We start from the raw sequence: 21,571 nt of genomic DNA on the forward strand, positions 1-21,571 counted from the left end.
CATGTTGCACAGACCCGTTTATATCCCGTGTACCAATGACTGTACACCAACATTAACACACAACATACAACACAAAATACACACAGGGGCAGGGCACTTTGCCACAGTGATTTATAGATATTGATTTAAATATACGTTGAAATGCTTTTCATAAAGAGAATTATCCACTACACAGTAGCTGAAGATGCCTGGTATGGTAAATTACAGTATGTTTATTAATATTTCTTTATGGATGGTGGTAAGTATTTGAAACATTGTTCCAGTGATAAGCCTTGTGTGTGTGTGTGTGTGTGTATATATATATATATATATATATATATATATATATATATATATAATATATATATATATATATATATATAATTTGTGTAAAAGGCATTTAGTGCATGGAAGCTTGTAAAAAAGATCCAGTCATTTTTTTTCTTTAGTACGTGGACATTAAAATAGATATGAATCATGTTCCACAAAACTGAATTATTATGACAATGGCTATACATTTACAATACAGTTTACCAAAAATAGTCTAGTTACATTTTAGATTTTAGGAGTGTTAAAGATCATTTCATAGCAAATGTGTTGTGTCTCCCCAGCGGTTTAGTGGTTAAAAATACTGACATCAGAAGAAGAAACTTGCCTCTAGGCGACGTTCTGCCTTGCTCCTCCATTGAATGGTCTGAGATGTCAATTCATTACAAAATGCACTAGGACTACTATGGTAGGTCTTGTTTGTGTTCTTTCCTTTGATCACTAAAACACATGCCTAATTACTAGGTGGTTGAGAGATGCACATTACAGGGGGTTGAGTGATTGTGTAAGTAAAAGAAGCACACATCAGAAAATACAAACATAACCACTCTGTGAAAAAAATTATACGATATATTTACATAATTTGCCATACTAATTTGTGTATGTACATATTGTTTTTTAAAGTAGTTGTACAAAAGAAACACATCATTATATTTTAAAAGGACAGTTTGCTAAGTGAGGCATTATAAAAGAAAATGTTAACATAAATATTTAATGGAACAGCTGCCTAACTTGCATGTGGATTTTTAGGACCAAGCTATTTATGCATTATTTAGACTGTTTTGAGAATTTGACTTTGCACTTTTTCCACAAGACTAATCAATAGCTAGCCTTTAATGCATTATTTTATCCTGTCAAGTTTGTGTTAGGGAGGCACACATTCAGTATTCTGACATTAGAACAATCTATTAACGACACACAGAAATTGTAAAAGTAGTGTGGAAATATTGTAAGATGCCAATACAGTTCATGTGTGCAGAATTGTTTAAAATGTTATTTTATACTGTTTCTGTACAAAATGGGGTATGTACAGCTAATCAACAAACCATTAATGAATACATGCCACCAAACTGTATAGATAAAGTTATCTGTATGAGAATATGTATATGAGGTACCTACCGGTTTCATTGTGACATACTACAACACAAATACCTGCTTTTGCAAAGCAGACTGTGTATCTTGTTAAACAAACTATTTACAAAACAACAAATATTTTAGGATGGAAGTAAACTTTGATCCAAATTTTGACTTCATGTAGAGGAGGATATTTTATTGGAGATAAAAGACTACAAACCACTGAGAGGAATGGAATGAAACATGCTCTTCTTTACAGCCAGCTCAGGTGCCCCTACTCTGTACTGCCTTGTAAACAGCAGTACCCTACACTACCTTATATCTTATTTACAGAAAACCTAACCATTTGTGGCATAAACAACATGTGACATGAAAAACGTTGTATTGAATGTCATGGGCGATGTAAGGTGGAAGTGTAACAAGCTCACTCAAAGGCTTGTTTGTTATCGCCGCGTCCAACCATATTAAATATTGTATGTCATGGTTTTTCATGATATGTCCTTTATGTGTTCATTCAATGTAAAAATATATTTCACTAAGCATCTCTATAACAAATCATTGAAATCAATTTATGTTTGTCAATAAGGCCACACCAGACTCTAGGCGTTTGTACCCTCAAGAACTTATCGGCCTGGTGTCAGCAATTTAATTTCATTTAAATAGAACACAAAATGCATCAACTTAATCAATAACCAACTTTAGGCTAAGGTCATTCCAACTCTTCAACATTAAGAGAGTCAAAATGAAATATGCAGATGAGAAAGGTGTATAAAACCTGTAATTTGCAGTTTTCCCCTCCCCTATTAGTTTTCAATTTAATTTAAATTAGCAGTGTGTTAGGGAGAAATCACTATTTGAGGTTAACAATGGCTGTTATTCCTTACAAAAACATCTGACAGTATGTTCAATGTAGTCTCAATGTTAGCATGCACTGGGGGTGGGGTTCAGTATTATTACAGACAAACCTAACATTGTAGTATAAGTTTAGTGCAGAGTATGCATTTGGCCGACACTAAACTTTGAGCGTATTATGTTTTTTTATGGTCCACGGTTGTTTTTCAGAAACTGGAGTTGAAGATCTAATCAAGATTGACAGAAGAAAGGTGCAATATTTCTAGTCAAGCATGACAGTGATCCAAAACACATTTAAAAATAAGCAAACAAGAACTATTTAAAAGGGGAAAGATTTTTACTGCAGGCCAGAATCCAGATGCTAATCTGGTTGCAATGGCTCCTATGGCAGTATGAGTTTCACAGCCATGACAGAGCCAGCTGACCCTGAAGGCTGAGATCTGATTGGATTTCCTGGATCATTTCAGTCACCCACAGATTTAAATCCATCCGTTAGTTGTGTCCTGATTTTAATTTGTGGTTGGTTATTTATTTTATTGGTGGACGTTTGGAGTGCTAGGGCTCATTAATTAGCTTGCATAATGATATAACTTTAATATAGCACAAACTGTATACTATAGCCATGCACCCTTTCTCAAATCAAAAATAGAAGCTTTACAAGTAAAGCCTCGAGTGACCTTTACTCTTTAATGGAAACTTGTTTTACTGGAATCATCAGTGTAGCTTTAAAAATGTCAGCAACAAAAAATTATTGGCCAAAACCTTTGTACCTTTGTTTGAAAGGTACATTTCTTTTAGTGTGATTTTTTTTTATTTTTTAGTTTTCGTATTTTGTTTGTTGCATCCGACTTACTTCTTTTTGACACATCGGCTATTTTTACTCAACACTGTGTTAAGTTCCTGTAAAAGATTTGGGGGTAGCTGTGCCTCGCATCGATACATGGTGTTTGGTGGCAGGTTATGGGGACTTTTATCTCTCACTATTCCGTGCTTTGCATTGCTACAAGAAGGATCACAGTGTGCTTGGTGTCCTCTTGTTCGCTTGTTCTGTTTTACATTTTTCACATTGCTTGTTGATGCTTCTTTCTGTTTCAAGCAGTCGGCCACCAAAGAGGCTTTTTGTTTTAAACTGGCATTAGCATTCTCTTCACAGCTGCCTTCAGCATGAGCACTACGGTCGTCTGATTTCCTGTCAATCTGTATAAAAGAAAGATTAAACATACCCATGTGTATTTACCCTGCTTCTAACTCAGTGATTTATGTTGTTTACAACTTAAATTCAGACTAAATGGATAGGAAATTAAGAAGCACTGTCTGTTGTGTTAATAAAATCAGCCCTGTAAAAACCCTTTATCGTTTGCAAAATTTTAAAAACTTTTACCATTGTAATCAGGAGAAGTAACAGATGCTTCTGTATAAAGGAGGAATGCTTGGTTTCTGGTGGGGCTGTTCTTACCTGTTTGGCGTTCATTTCTCTAATATTTTGTTGCTGGACAGCTGGAATGAAAGAGACGCAGTCAACTTTTGGGCTTCTATGTTCAAATGGCAGATGATGCGTTCTACCCAGAGACCAGAGATCATCTCCATTCTGTATAAACAGAAAAGGTATAGTTCACATATCAATCTGCACAGTGCTGGTACAGTTCACATATCAATCTGCACAGTGCTGGTACAGTTCACATATCAATCAACATAAAAATTAAAACAAAGCATACAAAATTCAAAACAATTTACCACATACTTGAGCCAGTTACTCTACTTCTATAATTTAAAGAAATCACTGAATATTAATGTTACAGTCATAGTGTGAGGTTGCTGTTTTGACAGAAAACATATGCATTATGAATTATTTCCTTAGGCTGGTCTAAATATTTTTAAATGATGGTTTTGTTCTGTATCTTAAGCATGACCTCATTCTTGTTCTTGACATCTCAGTCCCTCAAGTTTTTTTTTTTTTTTCTGCATCATGAATTATCCCCAACCCTTCAAAGGAGATTGTTTTATTTGCATGACTTATTCTCTATATTCATGTTACTTTTTTTAAGAACCACACAACCCATAATGATTGGTTTAAATTAATTGATCTTAAATTAAATTGTTATTGCATGGGATTTTACAATTCAGTCGATAGGACCTAGTAAGTGGCCCATACCACTGCATTGAAAATGTCATTGACAGATGCACCCTGGAATAAAACCCACCAAGTTGCCATGTCCCTGTAAGGAATGCTTTTCTGGAGGGGGCAAGTTGGCCAGCTCATAGGCAGTCTTGACTATGTCTGTGATCCAATTGGAGAGGGCTTAATCATGGAACTTGTTCCAGAACAGACAACACATCATGCAGACTGCCTCCAACTTTGTATACTGTCAGCATAGCATGCCAAGGCCTGCACTGGGCACAACGTATGGAGCTGCAGCTCACAGTCAGACTGGAAGGAGGTGGAAGGCGGATCCAAATCGAGACTGGTCGACACGGAATGCCGAGATAGTGTTTGGCAAAAAAGCAGGATTGGTACAAAGCGTAACCTTTGTCCTGGCTTCTGCAAAAATTAAGCAGACTCGCTATCAAATGCTTGCATCTCACCCACCCGCTTAGCGGATGTGATTGCAAGCAAGGGTAAACATTTCAGTTCAGCGGAATGCAAGGGCTCAAAGACAGGCTTTATACGTGCTTAAAGCACCACGTTATGCCTCCACTGAGGGACAACATCCTTCATAGGCGGCCAAAGCTGCCAAGCTGAGCTCCTGGGGAGACTGAATCAATTCTAATATGGCAAGCTGAATAGCTGCCAAATAGACCTTTAATGTAGAGGGGGATTCCCCTTATCAATAGGTCCTGCAAAAAAAATTCACCATGGTGGTAGATGTAACCACCATTGTTGCGTTCTCTGCATGGACAAGCACATGCTTCCCTCAAACCCTTTACAACAATGCTACAAGGCCAGTAAAACTTCCTGCAGTTCCAAGCCATTATTTCAAGTGCCATTACACACAGCGTCCCAGCCTAGGCTGGATGAGTTCATGGTGATGGCCTCCCTTTTTGGTGACACTGCCAAACACTATGCTGAGGCGCAAACGGGCAGGCTGTTTGCGCCAAGAGAGTGCCTTTAGACAGTGAAGAACACAGTCAATGTGCAGCCGTGGTTCAATCCGGGCTGAAAAACCCTGCTATTTAACCAGGCTTGCACGGGGCGTATGTAAGGTAGGGTCTGAGAAGCTGCTGCCCTGAAGCCCAAAAGTTCTGGAATGTCATTACCATGAACGCTCTGTTGAGCTGAATAGCTCTAACAGGCGGCTATTCTCTGCACTCTGCCATCTAACAAGAGAGTGGAAAGCATGGACCCAGTCCAAGCACACTCCTAGACTGGAGGCTGTCTGAGAAGGTGTGAGCTGGCTCTTTGCAAATTCACCGTAATCCCTAACCGTAGGAGGTGGCCGATGAGCAGTTACGTGTGAGCGCAAGATTGAGCTGGAGACTGGGAAAAATTAACCAGTTGTCCAATAATAAAGTACTCCGATATGTTTGAGTCTTAATGGGGCTATGTGACAAAGTGCCCGCCCCTGTGTGTATTTTCTGTTGTTGTGTGTTTAATGTTGGTGTATAGTCATTGGTACACAGGATATAAACCGGTCTGTGTAACACGAGTGTTTAAAATGTATATTTGTATTTAGGCACAAGGATTGCACAGCACTTCACATGCAAGTAAAAAGTAATAATATGTGAGCACGGGGAATTGCACTTTATTAATTCACGTGCAGTTGTACCGAGACTCCAATTGAATGATTGATTAGCAGTTGAGTCTTGGTACAGCTGCATAAAAACAGCATGTTTTCACCCACTCGCGGTTGGGTGTTCGGTGAGTGGAGAACGGGAATGAGAGTAGGAGAGTTATCATTTCAATTGCTATTGCGTGCTGGTGGGACCAGCATGATACATTTTACATTACATTTTACTTGCACAGGAAGTGCTGTGCAATCCTCGTGCCTAAATACAAGCATACATTTTAAACACTCGTGTTACACAGACCCGTTTATATCCTGTGTACCAATGACTATACACCAACATTAAACACACAACATAACAGAAAATACACACAGGGGCAGGCACTTTGTCACAGGCTAGCATAGCTGGAGAGAGGTTAAATCTCAAAACATGAACTCGTACGATGTTTCTTAAAAGCGAACCACAGGTACTCAAGTGTGCCGGTTTTTATTAGGATATGAAAACAGTTACCTTTGAGGTCCACCTTGGTGAACCAATTGCCTGGCCTGAAAGACGGCAAGTAATTGTTGCATCGTCACATTTGAACCTCCTTCGGCTAAGAACTGGTTGACCTGCCTGAGGTCGAGGACTGGTCAGAGGCCACCACCACACTTGGGCATGGAGTATAACCAGTCCTCCAAATGGCTGGGGGAGTGAACCATATTAATATCCCATTTTTGCAGCAGAGCTGCTACTTCCTGAGACACCACAGCGGCATCCTGTGGGTCCATAACTGATACTGCAGTCATGCCCCGAAAGGGAGGGGGGCCGTGCTTGAACTGCAGTGAGTAGCAGGTCTGAACAGTAGTAAACACCCAGCTGTCTGTAGTGCACTAACACCAATACTTCAGATGGCTCCCTAGACCTGTGGCAGCAAATCCCTAAGGATGCTGCTCACCTTGTGGCTTGGCCTGAGGCTCTTTCCTCTGTGAGAGGAGGCGGTCTGGCCGCAGGCGCAGCAGGCAGTGCTGGTCCTTGAAGCTGCTGGCCCAGGATAAAAACCCAGGCATATGCAATAGCAAGCAATGCATGTTAAGAATGTACAGCTGGTGCCTCAGCTTGTTAAAGACAGTAACTGGACTGTCAACAAGGGCTGCTTGGCGCTAGACAGGCAGACCGGCTTGCATGTGTCATAGGGATAAGACCTGGGCAAATTGCAAGCAAATGTACAGAAGAATGTACAGTTGCTGCCTCAATACAGTAATCATTAAAGACTTGCGTGACAACAATGCTGTTTGGTACCGGTTCAGTGCCTGTAGCACAGGGTAGGTACTTTAATGCGCAATGGAGGTTACACATCCTCTACGCCCCCTCTGCCATTCTAGACTACGCCCCAGCCGAAGCTAAATGCATTTGCAAAAGTAGTAATGCCGCATGTAACAGGGCGGGAGCAGTATACAGTACCTGAAACAAAAACCCAGCTGTCCCAGACAACACAAGCAGCAACACGGTGTACAGTGCACGGTGCACTGTGCAACAGTGTGGTGCACAGAGCATGCCACCCATGGTGCATAGCATGGTACACTACTGTTACGGTAACCTCGTTCAGGAAGAACGATGGTAGATTAGTGACTTACCGAAGCTTCTGGCATAACACAACACAGCCCTAAGACTGGAGAAAGCCTGCTGTCATTGACAGCCTTCTCAGTGGTACTGCAGCAGAAACCAGAGTGGCAACAAGACATTACGGGAAGGACTAGAGACAGTCAGACCCGAAGCAGAGCTGAGCCCAGCGACTGCTAGTGAATCGGCAGGGGTAACCTCGTTTGTTGTAATTACCCCAGGAGCGACATAGGGATGCCCACCTATAACGCTCTTGGAAAGCCGACTGTTAGCTAACAGTCTTCACACTAATTCTGCGAGCAGATTTTAAAGTGGCAACGAAACACTGAAAAAAACTGCACGCAGCCTGACCCAGCATGTGGTGGTCTAACGCAGGACAGTGGAGCCAACAGCCGCGTTAGTGTTTCTGTGGAAAACAGAAAATACACAAAGAAAAGACCATAGAGTAAACAACAACTACAGTTATTTTAATATAGTTTTTATAACAAACACATTTTTTACTGTTGTGTTTTGACCGAAGCTCGCAACTTAAAGAGAGCACAACTGGTCGACTTAAGGTATTCGATTGTAGGGAAGGGGCAGCGAAGCTGCCAGCTTCGCGTGGAGCACAAGGCCGCTGCGGGACTAACGAACAACCACGGCTGAGTGCACAATACATTCAATAATCTAAAACACAATTGCATTAATAGTGTAATACACAAGCAAAAAGCGATAAAAGTATTTTATGCAACACTTATCTGTTTGTAGAGCTCTCTCGTCTCAGTGCTATGGCACTGTGCAGCTTTAGGATATCTATTCAAGTTAGACAGTATCAAAAGATTAACACCCACACAAGCTATGGCTATCGGGTGCATTCTTTCTTTTTCTCTCCACTCTACTCTCATTCACCACTGTCTCCTACATGTTCTCATCAATCAATCAATCAATCACCACCTGGCCACACAATCAAACAATTACTCAGTCATTCCAACAACCAAACAACCACCAAGTGGCTGTACAAACAGTGGCCATCTTGGTTACAGGCTTCTCCCTGCTCTACCACACACGGAGAAGTCTTGTCAAATATATATTAAACAAATGTTTTAACTGTGTGTAACCTATAATAAAATTATGTAGATGTCTAAGAACCTCACTGCCTATTTCTGCCAACATGGTTTCCCATTATGATCAACAGGGAAGTGGAAATCCTGTGCAAAGAAATTGCAAAGGCTTACAGTTGCAACCATGGCAAACTACTCCTGTGATGGCGACTGACACTTTCAAACTGCTCTATTCAAAAGTGCTTATACCTTAGGTCACAGTTCATAGCATCTTAGTCACTGTTAATGGAACTTAATGGAGTATCATACACAGTAACCTGCAGACATGTTCCATAGACATGGCCTGAGGCTAAAACAATGTGGCACTTCAATGATTAAAGTTTAGTGGACACCATCAGTGTACCAACTCTGAAGACATCTACAGTAAGATCTTCTGACTGAGCTGCTAAATGACACCCATTTGGTTTTTTTGGTTTTTTTAAATGCAGTTGTTTAAATAGTTTACTTTACTGCGGTTTTACTTGTAAAAGATCCCAGGTAGTTTCTTTTAAAGTACGAAATGCAACCATTACCTATTGGGTGTTTACTTCTATAGACCTCAAAACCTGAATATTATATACCAAAGCTGCTCAGCATAGCCTGTGACGCAGTCATGCCCGCCCCCACAGATGCTAAAGTTATCGAACAAATAGCGAATCAACCCGGTGTTAGAAACTGACCCGGTACCATAACATAGCAACCTGGGGCTAATGTCACCAACTCAGTACCATCCCGGTTCTTCAAGGCAGCACCTGTACATTGTTTACTGTACACTGCATTGTTTCTTGCATGATGCCTGGGTTAATCCTCTTGACACATGCAAGGCCAATCTGCCTGTTGAAGACAAGCACGGCAGATGCTCTTCCTGCTTGGGGCCAGAGCATGCCAAGGAGGCACTGACTAACCGCAGTTTCTATGAGTTTTGCGCATCTTTCTCCAAGCGCACACTGGAGAAACGTCTCTCCCGTACACCTAGAGAGCACTCTTTTAGATAGGGGGATGCGTCCTCCCCCTATAGCTCTGTGCCAAGAGAACTCAGACTATGCACCCGGGAAAGTAGCCCGCGCAGGAAGACATCTTCATGGTCTTCCTCATCCTCCTCTGCAAGGAAGAAGAATCGGCCATCCACACGAAGCAGATCTGGGCAGCTATTTCCCACCAAGGAACGATGCTCGCAGAGTTACTGTGTGAACGTTCGATGACGCCTGCTCCATCTGTCCCCTTGGGGGCTCCGAGGAGGTTGGCGAACAGGAGCTGCCATTCCTATCTGAGGACATGGAGACAGACAGCACATCCCTGCGGTTAAACTCTCCCTGTCGACATAGATTCTACCACTGATCAAGAGGGCCACTGTAGGCTTGCAAGTGGCATAGCCTACAAAAGGTGGGAAATGGCAGTCCATCTTTGATGATGAGCCTACCACCTGTCTCGTGTCTCAGTGCACCCAGATTTTCTTTCTTCGATCCAGTCGTCATGGGGTCACCCTGCTACAGCCCCTGCTGTTTCCCAGTTGATGGACACTTTATATAGGGTGCATGTGGTGGAGAAGCTGGGCCTGGTCCACCGTTGGACGGTTCAATTGCCGCGTTGGTACAGGCACCTAATATAGTGCCCCATTCCAAGGAACTGATTTGGCTGAACAAGCAGTGCCGGCTCTTGGAGATGATCCTCAAATGTGCCTATTCAGTCAGTGCGTTCGCCACAGTGCGTTCGTCAGTGCGAGGTCCCTCTCTGACACATGCCATCACCACTACAACTGGATGAGCTGCCCTGGTTAATAAGAACCTGCTCTGTCTATTACAAATGAACAGGCAGACTGGAAATGGGAATCTGGCTGCATTGATAGCTGCACAGAAGCAGCTTTGGCTTTCCCAGGCACACAGCACCAAAGTTGCATGACTGTGCTACACCAGGACACATGGTCCTGCGATGTATGAGACGCTGCAGTGCTCTCACCACACATGGGAATTCATGAAGGAGCTAGTTCACCTGCTTCCCAAGCGACCACCTCCAGTGCGTAAACAAGGCCCAGCAGCCTCAGACACTGGAACAGCCAGCTGACCTGCTAAAAGAGGTGGTGTTCACAACCGGCCAGACTTTAATAGTTTCCTCTGACCAGCAGAGACGAAGGCCTCAGGCCAAGCCACGAGCCGAACAGCAGCACTAGGAGTTTGCTGCCACGGGCACAGGTCCCCTTCTCCGGGAGCCACTGTATTGGCATCAGTACAGTTCAAGCACAGTCCGTCCACCCCCCCGCCCCCCATACTTATAGGAAGTATGCACTATTAGAGTACGTGCTAAAAGCAGAATTTAAACAGGATTTAATATAACTTCATTCGGTCCCATGACATTGGTTCTTTATAGCAGTGTGTATGTTATATCCCAGGTACACTGTAAATGGGTTTGACTGTAAATCAAAATTTCCTAATCTGTGTATATACTATGATTCAAGCTTTGACAAGATGTATACTGTACATTATAATCTTCTTCTGAAATTGTTAATGATGCTGTGTTACAGTTTAACAGAATGAATATGCTTCCCTTCAGCCCTCAGTCAAGTTTCTTACATAGTGCGTCTGTCTTCCGTGTTATCTTGTCAACATATCTGCAACAAAACTGCCAAGTTTTAATGAGTTGTCCCTTAGAGGTTATCAATAACCTTTGAATCAATTTGTTTGTTACACTTCCCCTTTCATCTGTGTGATTTTACACTATTCTGTGCCTGTTTCTATGGCAACTGTGACATTAAGGATCCCGGCTAACAGATTGGGGAGGATTTACCAACAGAAGCTTTCAAGAAATCCAATATTTCTTATCCTATCCTCCCTACAAATACAGCTGCTGCAGAGGAGCCTATCTGAAACTGTTACTAAGAGGCATTATGGGATTGACCCTTTTAGCTTGTTCTAATAGCGATTGATAACGTAACCAAATTAAGTCACTGGTCAAGGCTTTATGTAAGTCCTTGTTTTACTAGCTGACTTGGTTCAGAGCTGTAGTTTTAGACAAATGCAATGCTCTGCAAAAAATGCAGAAAATCAGACGGGGCAAATACTTTTTCACGGCACTACATATATATATATATATATATATATATATATATATATATATATATATATATATATATATATATATATATATATATATATACAGTGGCTTGCGAAAGTATTGACCCCCCTTGGCATTTTTCCTATTTTGTTGCCTTACAACCTGGAATTAAAATTGATTTTTTGGGGGTTTGTATCATTTGATTTACACAACATGCCTGCCACTTTGAAGATGCAAAATATTTTTTATTGTGAAACAAACAAGAAATAAGACAAAAAAACAGAAAACTTGAGCATGCATAAGTATTCACCTCCCCCAAAGTCAATACTTTGTAGAGCCATGTGGCAGAGCAAAGCTCTACCCTTTAAATTGGCAGGGATGGGGTTAACTTCCCCTACCTGCCTGGGTTTATTATGTTCAGGTGGCTGGGGTTGATTAGTTGATTAGGTTGATTAACGATCAATCAGCGCCCAGCCACCTGATATAAAAGGAGGCCTCTGCTTCTCATTTGGGGAGAGGGAGCTGAGGAAGCAGGTTGGTTTTTTTTGGTTGTTTTGGAAAGCTTGAATCCAGTGAAGGCATTGCCCAGCCTGGAGATTGTTATTTTTGTAAATTTTGCTTTTTGTCTTTCTTTGTGTTTAAATTGTTTTGTTTTGGCCCTTGTGCCCTTTCATTTTTGTGTTTATTTATAATAAAATAGTTATTTTTTTGAACTGCAGTCTGTCTCTGGGCCTCTATCCACTCGCCAGCCTGCCACAAGCCACCTTTTGCAGCAATTACAGCTGCAAGCCTCTTGGGGTATGTATGTATAAGCTTGGCACATCTAGCCAATGGGATTTTTGTCCATTCTTCAAGGCAAAACTGCTCCAGCTCCTTCAAGTTGGATGGGTTCCGCTGGTGTACAGCAATCTTTAAGTCATACCACAGATTCTCAATTGGATTGAGGTCTGGGCTTTGACTAGGTCATTCCAAGACATTTAAATGTTTCCCCATAAACCACTCGAGTGTTGCTTTAGCAGTATGCTTAGGGTCATTGTCCTGCTGGAAGGTGAAATTCCGTCCCAGTTTCAAATCTCTGGAAGACTGAAACAGGTTTCCCGCAAGAATTTCCCTGCATTTAGCGCCATCCATCATTCCTTCAATTCTGAACAGTTTCCCAGTCCCTGCCGATGAAAAACATCCCCAAAGCATGATGCTGCCACCACCATGCTTCACTGTGGGGATGGTGTTCTTGGGGTGATGAGAGGTGTTGGGTATGTGCCAGACATAGCGTTTTCCGTGATGGCCAGAAAGCTCAATTTTAGTCTCATCTGACCAGAGTACCATCTTCCATATGTTTGGGGAGTCTCCCACATGCCTTTTGGCAAACACCAAACATGTTTGCTAATTCTTTCTTTGAGCAATGGCTTTTTTCTGGCCACTCTTCCGTAAAGCCCAGCTCTGTGGAGTGTACGGCTTAAAGTGGTCCTATGGACACATACTCCAATCTCCGCTGTGGAACTTTGCAGCTCCTTCAGGGTTATCTTTGGTCTCTTTGTTGCCTCTTTGATTAATGCCCTCCTTGCCTGGTCCGTGAGTTTTGGTGGGTGGCCCTCTCTTGCCAGGTTTGTTGTGGTGCCATGTTCTTTCCATTTTTTAATAATGGCTTTAATGGTGCTCCGTGGGATGTTCAAAGTTTCGGATATTTTTTTATAACCCAACCCTGATCTGTACTTCTCCACAACTTTGTCCTTGACCTGTTTCGAGAGCTCTTTGGTCTTCATGGTGCCGCTTGCTTGGTGGTGCCCCTTGCTTAGTGGTGTTGCAGACTCTGGGGCCTTTCAGAACAGGTGTATATATACTGAGAGCATGTTACAGATCATGTGACACTTTGATTGCACACAGGTGGACTTTATTTAACTACTTATGTGACTTCTGAAGGTAATTGGTTGCACCAGATCTTATTTAGAGGCTTAATAGCAAAGGGGGTGAATACATATGCACGCACCACTTTTCCGTTATTTATGTTTTAGAGTTTTTTTAAACAAGTTATTTTTTTCATTTCACTTCACCAATTTGGATTATTTTGTTTATGTCCATTACATGAAATTCAAATAAAAATCAATTTTAATTCCAGGTTGTAAGGCAACAAAATAGGAAAAATGCCAAGGGGGAGGTCAATACTTTCGCAAGCCACTGTATATAGACACACACACACATACACACACACACACACACAGTGGCTTTCAAAAGTATTCACCCCACTTGGACTTTTCCACAATAAGGTCCTGATGCACCAAAGTGTTATTAAAAAGTATTTGCCCCCTGTCTGATTTTCTGCATTTTTTGCATATTTTTGACACTGAATGTTATCAGATCTTCAACCAAAATCTAATATTATTTAAAAGGGACCCCAAGTGAACAAATAACACACAATTTGAATGCTTACTTTATTTATTTATTAAAGAAAGTTATTCAACACCCAGTGCCCCCGTGTGAAAACGTAATTGCCCCCTTAGACTCAATAACTGGTTATGCCACCTTTAGCAGCAACAACTGCAACCAAAGTTATTGATCAGTCTCTCACAGTGCTGTGGAGGAAGTTTGGCCCACTCCTTCATGCAGAACTGCTCAGTGACATTTGTGGGTTTTTGAGCATCAACTGCTCATTTCAGGACCTGCCACAACATCACAATGTGGTTTAGGTCTGGACTTTGACTAGGCCATTCCAAAACTTTTAATTTCTTGTTCTTCAACCATTCTGGTGTAGATCTGCTTGTGCGTTTCGGATCATTGTCTTGCTGCATGACCCAGCTGCGCTTTAGCTTCAGTTCACAGACGGAAATGACCTGACATTCTCCTGTAGAATTCTCTGATACAGAGCAGAATTCATGGTTCCTTAAATGATGGCAAGTCGTCCAGGTCCTGATTCAGCAAAGCATCCCCAAATCATGACACTACCACCACCATGCTTGACCGTTGGTATGAGGTTCTTACTGTGGAACGAAGTGCTTGGTTTTCGCCAGACATTATGGGGCACATGTTGGCCAAAAAATTCCACTTTTGACTCCTCTGTCCATAGAACATTGTTCCAGAACTCTTGAGGATCATCCAGGTGCTTTTTGGCAAACATGAGACAAGCCTTGCTACTCTGCCATGTATCCCATTTTTGCCCAGTGTCTTTTTAATGGTGGGGTCATGAACACTGACCTTAGCCAAGGCGAGAGAGGCCTGCAGATTCCTGGATGTTGTTCTAGGGTTCTTTGTGACTTCCTGGACGATTTTACGCCTTGCTCTTGGAGAGATCTGGGCAGGACATTCACACCTGGGAAGATTCACTACTGTCCCAACCTTTCTCTATTTGGACAATATGTCTCTGACTGTGGTTTGGTGAAACCTCAGAGCCTTAGAAATGGCTTGGAAACCCTTTCCAGACTGATAGGCATCAACAACTTTTTTCCAGATGTTCCTCTAGAACCTGTGTGCTGACAACTTCACTCTGATGATGTAAGGGCCAAAGTTAGTCAGATTTATCTTGGAAGGGTTGACCCAAATCAGGCCTGATTGTTAACCAAAGTATTCAAACAGCTGACCCTAACTATCCCTTTAATTGGGTTGAGTTAACTAGGGGGGGAATACCCTTTCCAGACCTAAAGATAGGCATCAAAAACTTTTCTTTCCAGACCAAACAAACCTGAAGATTGCATGTTGCATGTACATCAAACAAATGAAAGAAGCACCAAACTTTGGTGTCATTTTTTTCTGTCAGACTCCGTCTATATATTACTACAACCCACAATAGCCGAATGTGAACCATCCTTTAAACTGCACACTGAACTGAAGATCCAATTTGACAACTTCACTCTGATGGTAAGGGCCAAAGTTAGTCAGATTTATCTTGGAAGGGTTGACCCAAATCAGGCCTGATTGTTAACCAAAGTATTCAAACAGCTGACCCTAACTATCCCTTTAATTGGGTTGAGTTAACTAGGGGGGCAATAACTTTTTCACACTTGAAGATTGCATGTTGCATTACATTGCACAACAAATGAAAGAAGCACCAAACTTTGGTGTCATTTTTTCTGTCAGACTCCGTCTATATATTACTACAACCCACAAAAAGATCTGACGAAATTCAATGTGCAAAAATGCATAAAATCAGACAGGGGGCAAATACTTTTTCATGGCACTGTATGTATGGTGTGTGTGTGTGTGTGTGTGTATGATAAGTTTTTGTAAGTATGACACGGTTCATGTGTGAAATTGGTCAATCTATAGATTAACAGGTATGTGTGTCAGCAAATTATTATTATTATTATTATTATTATAACTAGAACTGGCAGGCAATTTTACGGCTCCCAAGCCCCAGTGTCAGTACCCGTTTAAGTGTGTTTAGTTCTCAATGTGCCAAGTTTAAAATCAGCAACTTCAACTGTTCCTCAGAAGAACACTTTGAAAGTTTTTTTTTTTTTTCAAAAATGTGTCAGGCAGCCATCTTGTTTAACGTGAGTTTCTTAAAAGTCAGTTGTATTGCTACAGTGTCAAGGATGATGCTTGTGAAAATTTAACAATAACTTTAACTAAGGAGATGGTAATTAATGCTACAATAGTTAATGCAGGAGCATTGTAGGTGAATTCGGAAAGAATGTCAGGGAGCCCAATGGCAAAAAACAAATGAATATAAATCTGTAAGATCTGTTACATATTTTTTTATTATTATTTGATTCATCTTTCTAAACTTCACTGCATCCTTTCTTGCAATATTGTATGTATGTGTTAGTGTTCTGTCCTCTACACAGTCATGATCAGAGACAGATTTCTGGTTTTATTTCTAACCATTTTATCCCCCTTGTCCTTTGCTTTACTGGTTTTATTTTAAATCAGAATTGACCACAGGGCAAACATGAGGTATGGTAATAATGACATCTCTTCAGCAACACTCAAGTCTCTATTAGGTGTGATTTAGTATTAAGTTGAATACATTTAGAAAAAAAAGCCTAACCTAAGGGCACACAGGTTTTGCATTTCAGTGAGAATCATACAGTGTGTTCCGTCATTTTACCACCAAATCTTTATTTTATATTGTGAATTGTTACCAGACAGTGATCATGGTTGTAAGTAAAAGACATTGTTTAATACCATCTCCTTAGTTATTTTACACATTGATCACTGAGATGGTAAATCTACATATATACAGATTATTTTATAGATTGACTGGTGAGCTGCTAAATCTACACATAATAGGTTATTTTATACATTGATCACTGAGCTGGTAAATCTACACATTTACAGATTATTTAATAGACTGACCAGTGGGCTGGTTAATTTACACATTTACCTATTTTACACATGAACTGTAACCAGCGCTCCAGGTTTTGGGTCTGGGATGGACTTACCCTCTAATTCTAGCTGGACTGAAGTGTTTACACTACCTGTGTAGCATCACATTTTTCTTATTCTTATTTTCTTATTGGCCACAAATACAACAGCGCTAACCAGAGATGGTTGGGTTTTCTAGTGTACAGCTTTCCTAGTAACTGAAGACATTGTATTCTGGGAGATTGTTAGTGAAAGTTTTAGGGGAGGTTGTGAAGTTTTAATGAGAACTTTGTCTACGAAGTGCTGTAACTATTATTAATGCAGAACAAAAATACATTACAGCGGTGACTGCCAAGATGGGTACCAGCAATCATATATTCAAAGTATTTATTCCAACCTTTAATTAACTCCTATTTCTTTTAAGTATAAAAAACAACCTCTGACCTTTTGACCTTGTGCAGGACTTCCATAATAAGAACATAAGAAAGTTTACAAACGAGAGGAGGCCATTCGGCCCATCTTGCTCGTTTGGTTGTTAGTAGTTATTGATCCCAAAATCTCATCAAGCAGCTTCTTGAAGGATCCCAGGGTGTCAGCTTCAACAACATTACTGGGGAGTTGATTCCAGACCCTCACAATTCTCTGTGTAAAAAAGTGCCTCCTATTTTCTGTTCTGAATGCCCCTTTGTCTAATCTCCATTTGTGACCCCTGGTCCTTGTTTCTTTTTTCAGGCTGAAAAAGTCCCATAGGTCGACACTGTCAATACCTTTTAGAATTTTGAATGCTTGAATTAGGTCACCACGTAGCCTTCTTTGTTCAAGACTGAACAGATTCAATTCTTTTAGCCTCTCTGCATATGACATGCCTTTTAAGCCCGGAATAATTCTGGTCGCTCTTCTTTGCACTCTTTCTAGAGCAGCAATATCTTTTTTATAGCGAGGTGACTAGAACAGCACACAATATTCAAGATGAGGTCTTACTAGTGCATTGTACAGTTTTAACATTACTTCCCTTGATTTAAATTCAACACTTTTCACAATGTATCCGAGCATCTTGTTAGCCTTTTTTATAGCTTCCCCACATTGGTCTAGATGAAGACATTTCTGAGTCAACAAAAACTCCTAGGTCTTTTTCATAGATTCCTTCTCCAATTTCAGTATCTCCCATATGATATTTATAATGTACATTTTTATTTCCTGCGTGCAGTACCTTACACTTTTCTCTATTAAATGTCATTTGCCATGTGTCTGCCCAGTTCTGAATCTTGTCTAGATCATTTTGAATGACCTCTGCTGCTGCAACAGTGTTTGCCACTCCTCCTACTTTTGTGTCGTCTGCAAATTTAACAAGTTTGCTTACTATACCAGAATCTAAATCATTAATGTAGATTAGGAATAGCAGAGGACCTAATACTGATCCCTGTGGTACACCGCTGGTTACCACACTCCATTCTGAGGTTTTTCCTCTAATCAGTGTTTTCTACATGTTAACCACTCCCTAATCCATGTACATGTGGATTTGTTTCCCAGCGACAGCGAGTGGAAGCGACAGCGAGTGGGAGAAGTACAGGCGTGGAAAAGTACAGAGCAGTTTAGAAGCAGAAAGGAGAAATTGCATCTTGAATTGCTTTAATCAGAAAACAGAGGACATTGGGGAAACACAGCAGCAGCTCAAAGTCAAACAGCCGCGTGTGTTTTTCTGATAACAAACAAGCTGAAACTCGGAGCAGCTGATTCAAATTCAGCGCTGTTCTGAGACACGGGCGAGGGGAGGAGCCAACAGCAAAGCAGAACAACGCAGTTAAACGAGGCAGTCTTCCCAGCGTCAGCGAGTAGAAGCGACAGCGAGTGGGAGAAGAACAGGCGTGGAAATAATGAAGTACTTGGGTGACTTCAGGTTGTTTTCCAAAACAATGATGCGTTTTATTTATGATGCATAGAAAAACCAAACCAAGCAAAACAAATAAACTGCAAACAAAAAAAACAAAAGCCTAACTTCATCAAGGAGAGCTAACTAAACAAAGAGTTTCCCTAACCGAGGCTGGAACGGCTATCCCATTTCTCTAACAAAAGCACATGAAAATGGTTACCCATAGTAACAATATAATGTTGTCCTGTATGGGACACAAACACACCCCGGCTCACCCTGCACGGACTGTAGATGTGATTTCTCACTTCAGGTGGCTTTAAACAGGTAGATGATACAACTCACTGGATATAAACACTTGAAAAATTGGCTTCCAAGGTTCACACACGATTCTGCTCTCAAATTCCTACTCTCCTTCAGCTAGACCAAGACAAAAGAGCTTCCTTTTATAGGGCTCATAATTAGATAATTAATGACCACTTATACCACAATTGTTTACACTTGAGTTGTACACAGACATTTCGAGTTCTCCCACGACCTCTAGGAATACCGTTAAATCCTGACTAACATTTTTCACAGGACCTGGACACAGCACTCTGCTCATTCTCACATACCCTTTTATACTATCTTTCCCTTTTATTCTATCACAACATTTAAAAAAATAAAAACTAGACTAAACGCTCTGGAAATACAGCATAAATAGCTTTGTACATCACATCTTTTCCAAATGTGTTTCTTTATAGCTAATAAACACCTTACAATATTGATTTACTTTGACCTTCCTAGTAGGAGTTGTGATGATTTAAGGTAATATCAAACATGAACAAATAAATTCTGCAGACTATCCCTGCAGGGATTGGAGAACTCATTTTGACCTTGTGAAATTCTAGTCTATAAAGTGCTGCTGTAACAGAAATTCATTTTGACCTTGTGGAATTCTAGACTCTAAAGTTCTGCTGTAACAGAATACCTGTTGACTGGGAGAAAAGGAAGTTGCATGCAGTATGTCTTTTAAACAATTCAATGACTTCAGGAGTATTTCACGACTCCGTAAAACAAAACAAACACATTACATAAGATAATCCCTGGAATCAAGCCGCTCATCAAATTCAAAAGCGAAGAACACTTTTAATGCATGAGTAAGGTAAATAATATAACGTATCTATATCATACCTGTACTCTGAAGATTCCCAGCATCCACTCCATCTGCGTGTCTTGTCCATCACAACACAAATACCTAATCAGGCAGAAAAAAAAGTCATACAATGTAGATACTGAAAGATTTTAGCTCTAATGGACCACACTAACAATAGCTGCCTAAATGTATTAATTAGGGTTTATTGATTTTTTAATGGATCATATCTCAAAGTAACATCATAGCATGACTGCACTTTCAAGCATTTTTGGGAAAAGAAAGCAGACAGGCAGAACAGGACCACTACAGACCTATCAGTAAAGAAATGTAAATGGAGAGCTACAAAATTACAAATCCATTAAGATGTTTTGAAACAACTTTTATTGAAGTACAACGAAGCTTTCATGTCAGCAAGATACACTTATTTTTCTGATCTTATTGAGGTAAATAATAATGACTCTAGGGTCCCTTTCTCAACAATCGATAGGGTAGTTAATCCCTCATCCCCCCTTGTAATTGACACTGAGGCCTCAATTACTGTGAAGAATTTTTTGAACTATTTTCAAACAAAAATAGTGAATATTAGGGATCAAATTTCACAGCATGACTCTGATTCAAACATGCCAGTTAGACTGGATGAATCAGCGATGGACTCGTTTTCTTTGATCCATGTACAAGAGCTCAATCCAATAGTTATGCAGATTAAATCTGCTGCTTCCTCTTTGGACCCAGTACCAGCTAGATTTCTGAAGGACGTGTTCAGCGACTTGTGCAATGATGCTCTAACTAGAATTAATACTTCTCTGTCAACAGGGATACTTCCAGCTGCTTTTAAAACTGCCCTTTTGCAATCCCTACTTAAAAAAAAAAAATCTAACTTGGCTAGTTCAAATATGATTAATTAAAGGCTTATTTCAAACCTGCCTTTTTTAACAAAGGTTCTTGAAAAGTTGGTATTTAAACAAATTAATAGTTTCCTCGATAGTAATACTATTTTGGAGAAGTTTCAGTCAGGGTTTCGTTCAAATCATAGCACAAAGACTGCTCTGGTTAGGGTTGCAAATGATCTTGTCTGCACATTCAAATACTATATCTATTTTAGTCATTTTAGACCCGAGTTCTGCATTCGATACTGTGGATGGTGCAATTTTAATTAACCATCTTAAAGAAGGGGTGGGTCTCTCTGGGACTGTTCTGAACTGGTTTAGATAATATCTGATCGACAGACGGTACTTTGATTCTTTGGGGGAGTCTGTGTCAGGACTGGTTGTACCATAGGGCTCAATACTCAAGCTTGTGTTGTTTTCCTTTTGTATGTTACCACAAGGAGAGATTATTTGTGAACACGGGGTGAACCTACACTATTATACTGATGACACTCACACCTTTATTAAACCGGGTGATACTAATGCCACTACAGTGTCTTGCTGATATTAAAAGTTGTATGTCTTTCAATTTTCTGCAATTTAAATGAGATACGACAGATGTTAACAGGTTCTCAGAAACTGATAGAGTTGACAAAAACAGATTTGGGAAACCTGACTGCAAATGTGAAATCCAAGGTGAGAAACTTTGGAGGATATATTT

The 21,571-nt window shown here is 40.6% G+C and overlaps 1 protein-coding gene across 1 annotated transcript in view; it reads right to left on the reverse strand.

Annotated features, from left to right (window-relative positions):
• Positions 1 to 350: 350 nt before the first annotated feature.
• Positions 351 to 21,571, reverse strand: part of arap2 (ArfGAP with RhoGAP domain, ankyrin repeat and PH domain 2) — a 141,261-nt gene continuing 120,040 nt past the window's right edge. Inside the window, exons 31-33 of the mRNA XM_041274532.1 lie at positions 20,023 to 20,086; positions 3,689 to 3,820; positions 351 to 3,429 (exon numbers count right to left, since the gene is read on the reverse strand). Of these exons, the coding sequence (XP_041130466.1) occupies positions 3,082 to 3,429; positions 3,689 to 3,820; positions 20,023 to 20,086 (544 nt within the window). The 3' untranslated portion in view covers positions 351 to 3,081. The remainder of the gene's footprint in view (positions 3,430 to 3,688; positions 3,821 to 20,022; positions 20,087 to 21,571) is intronic.

Source organism: Polyodon spathula, chromosome 2 (assembly GCF_017654505.1).
Source record: "Polyodon spathula isolate WHYD16114869_AA chromosome 2, ASM1765450v1, whole genome shotgun sequence".
Taxonomy (NCBI): Eukaryota; Metazoa; Chordata; class Actinopteri; order Acipenseriformes; family Polyodontidae; genus Polyodon; species Polyodon spathula.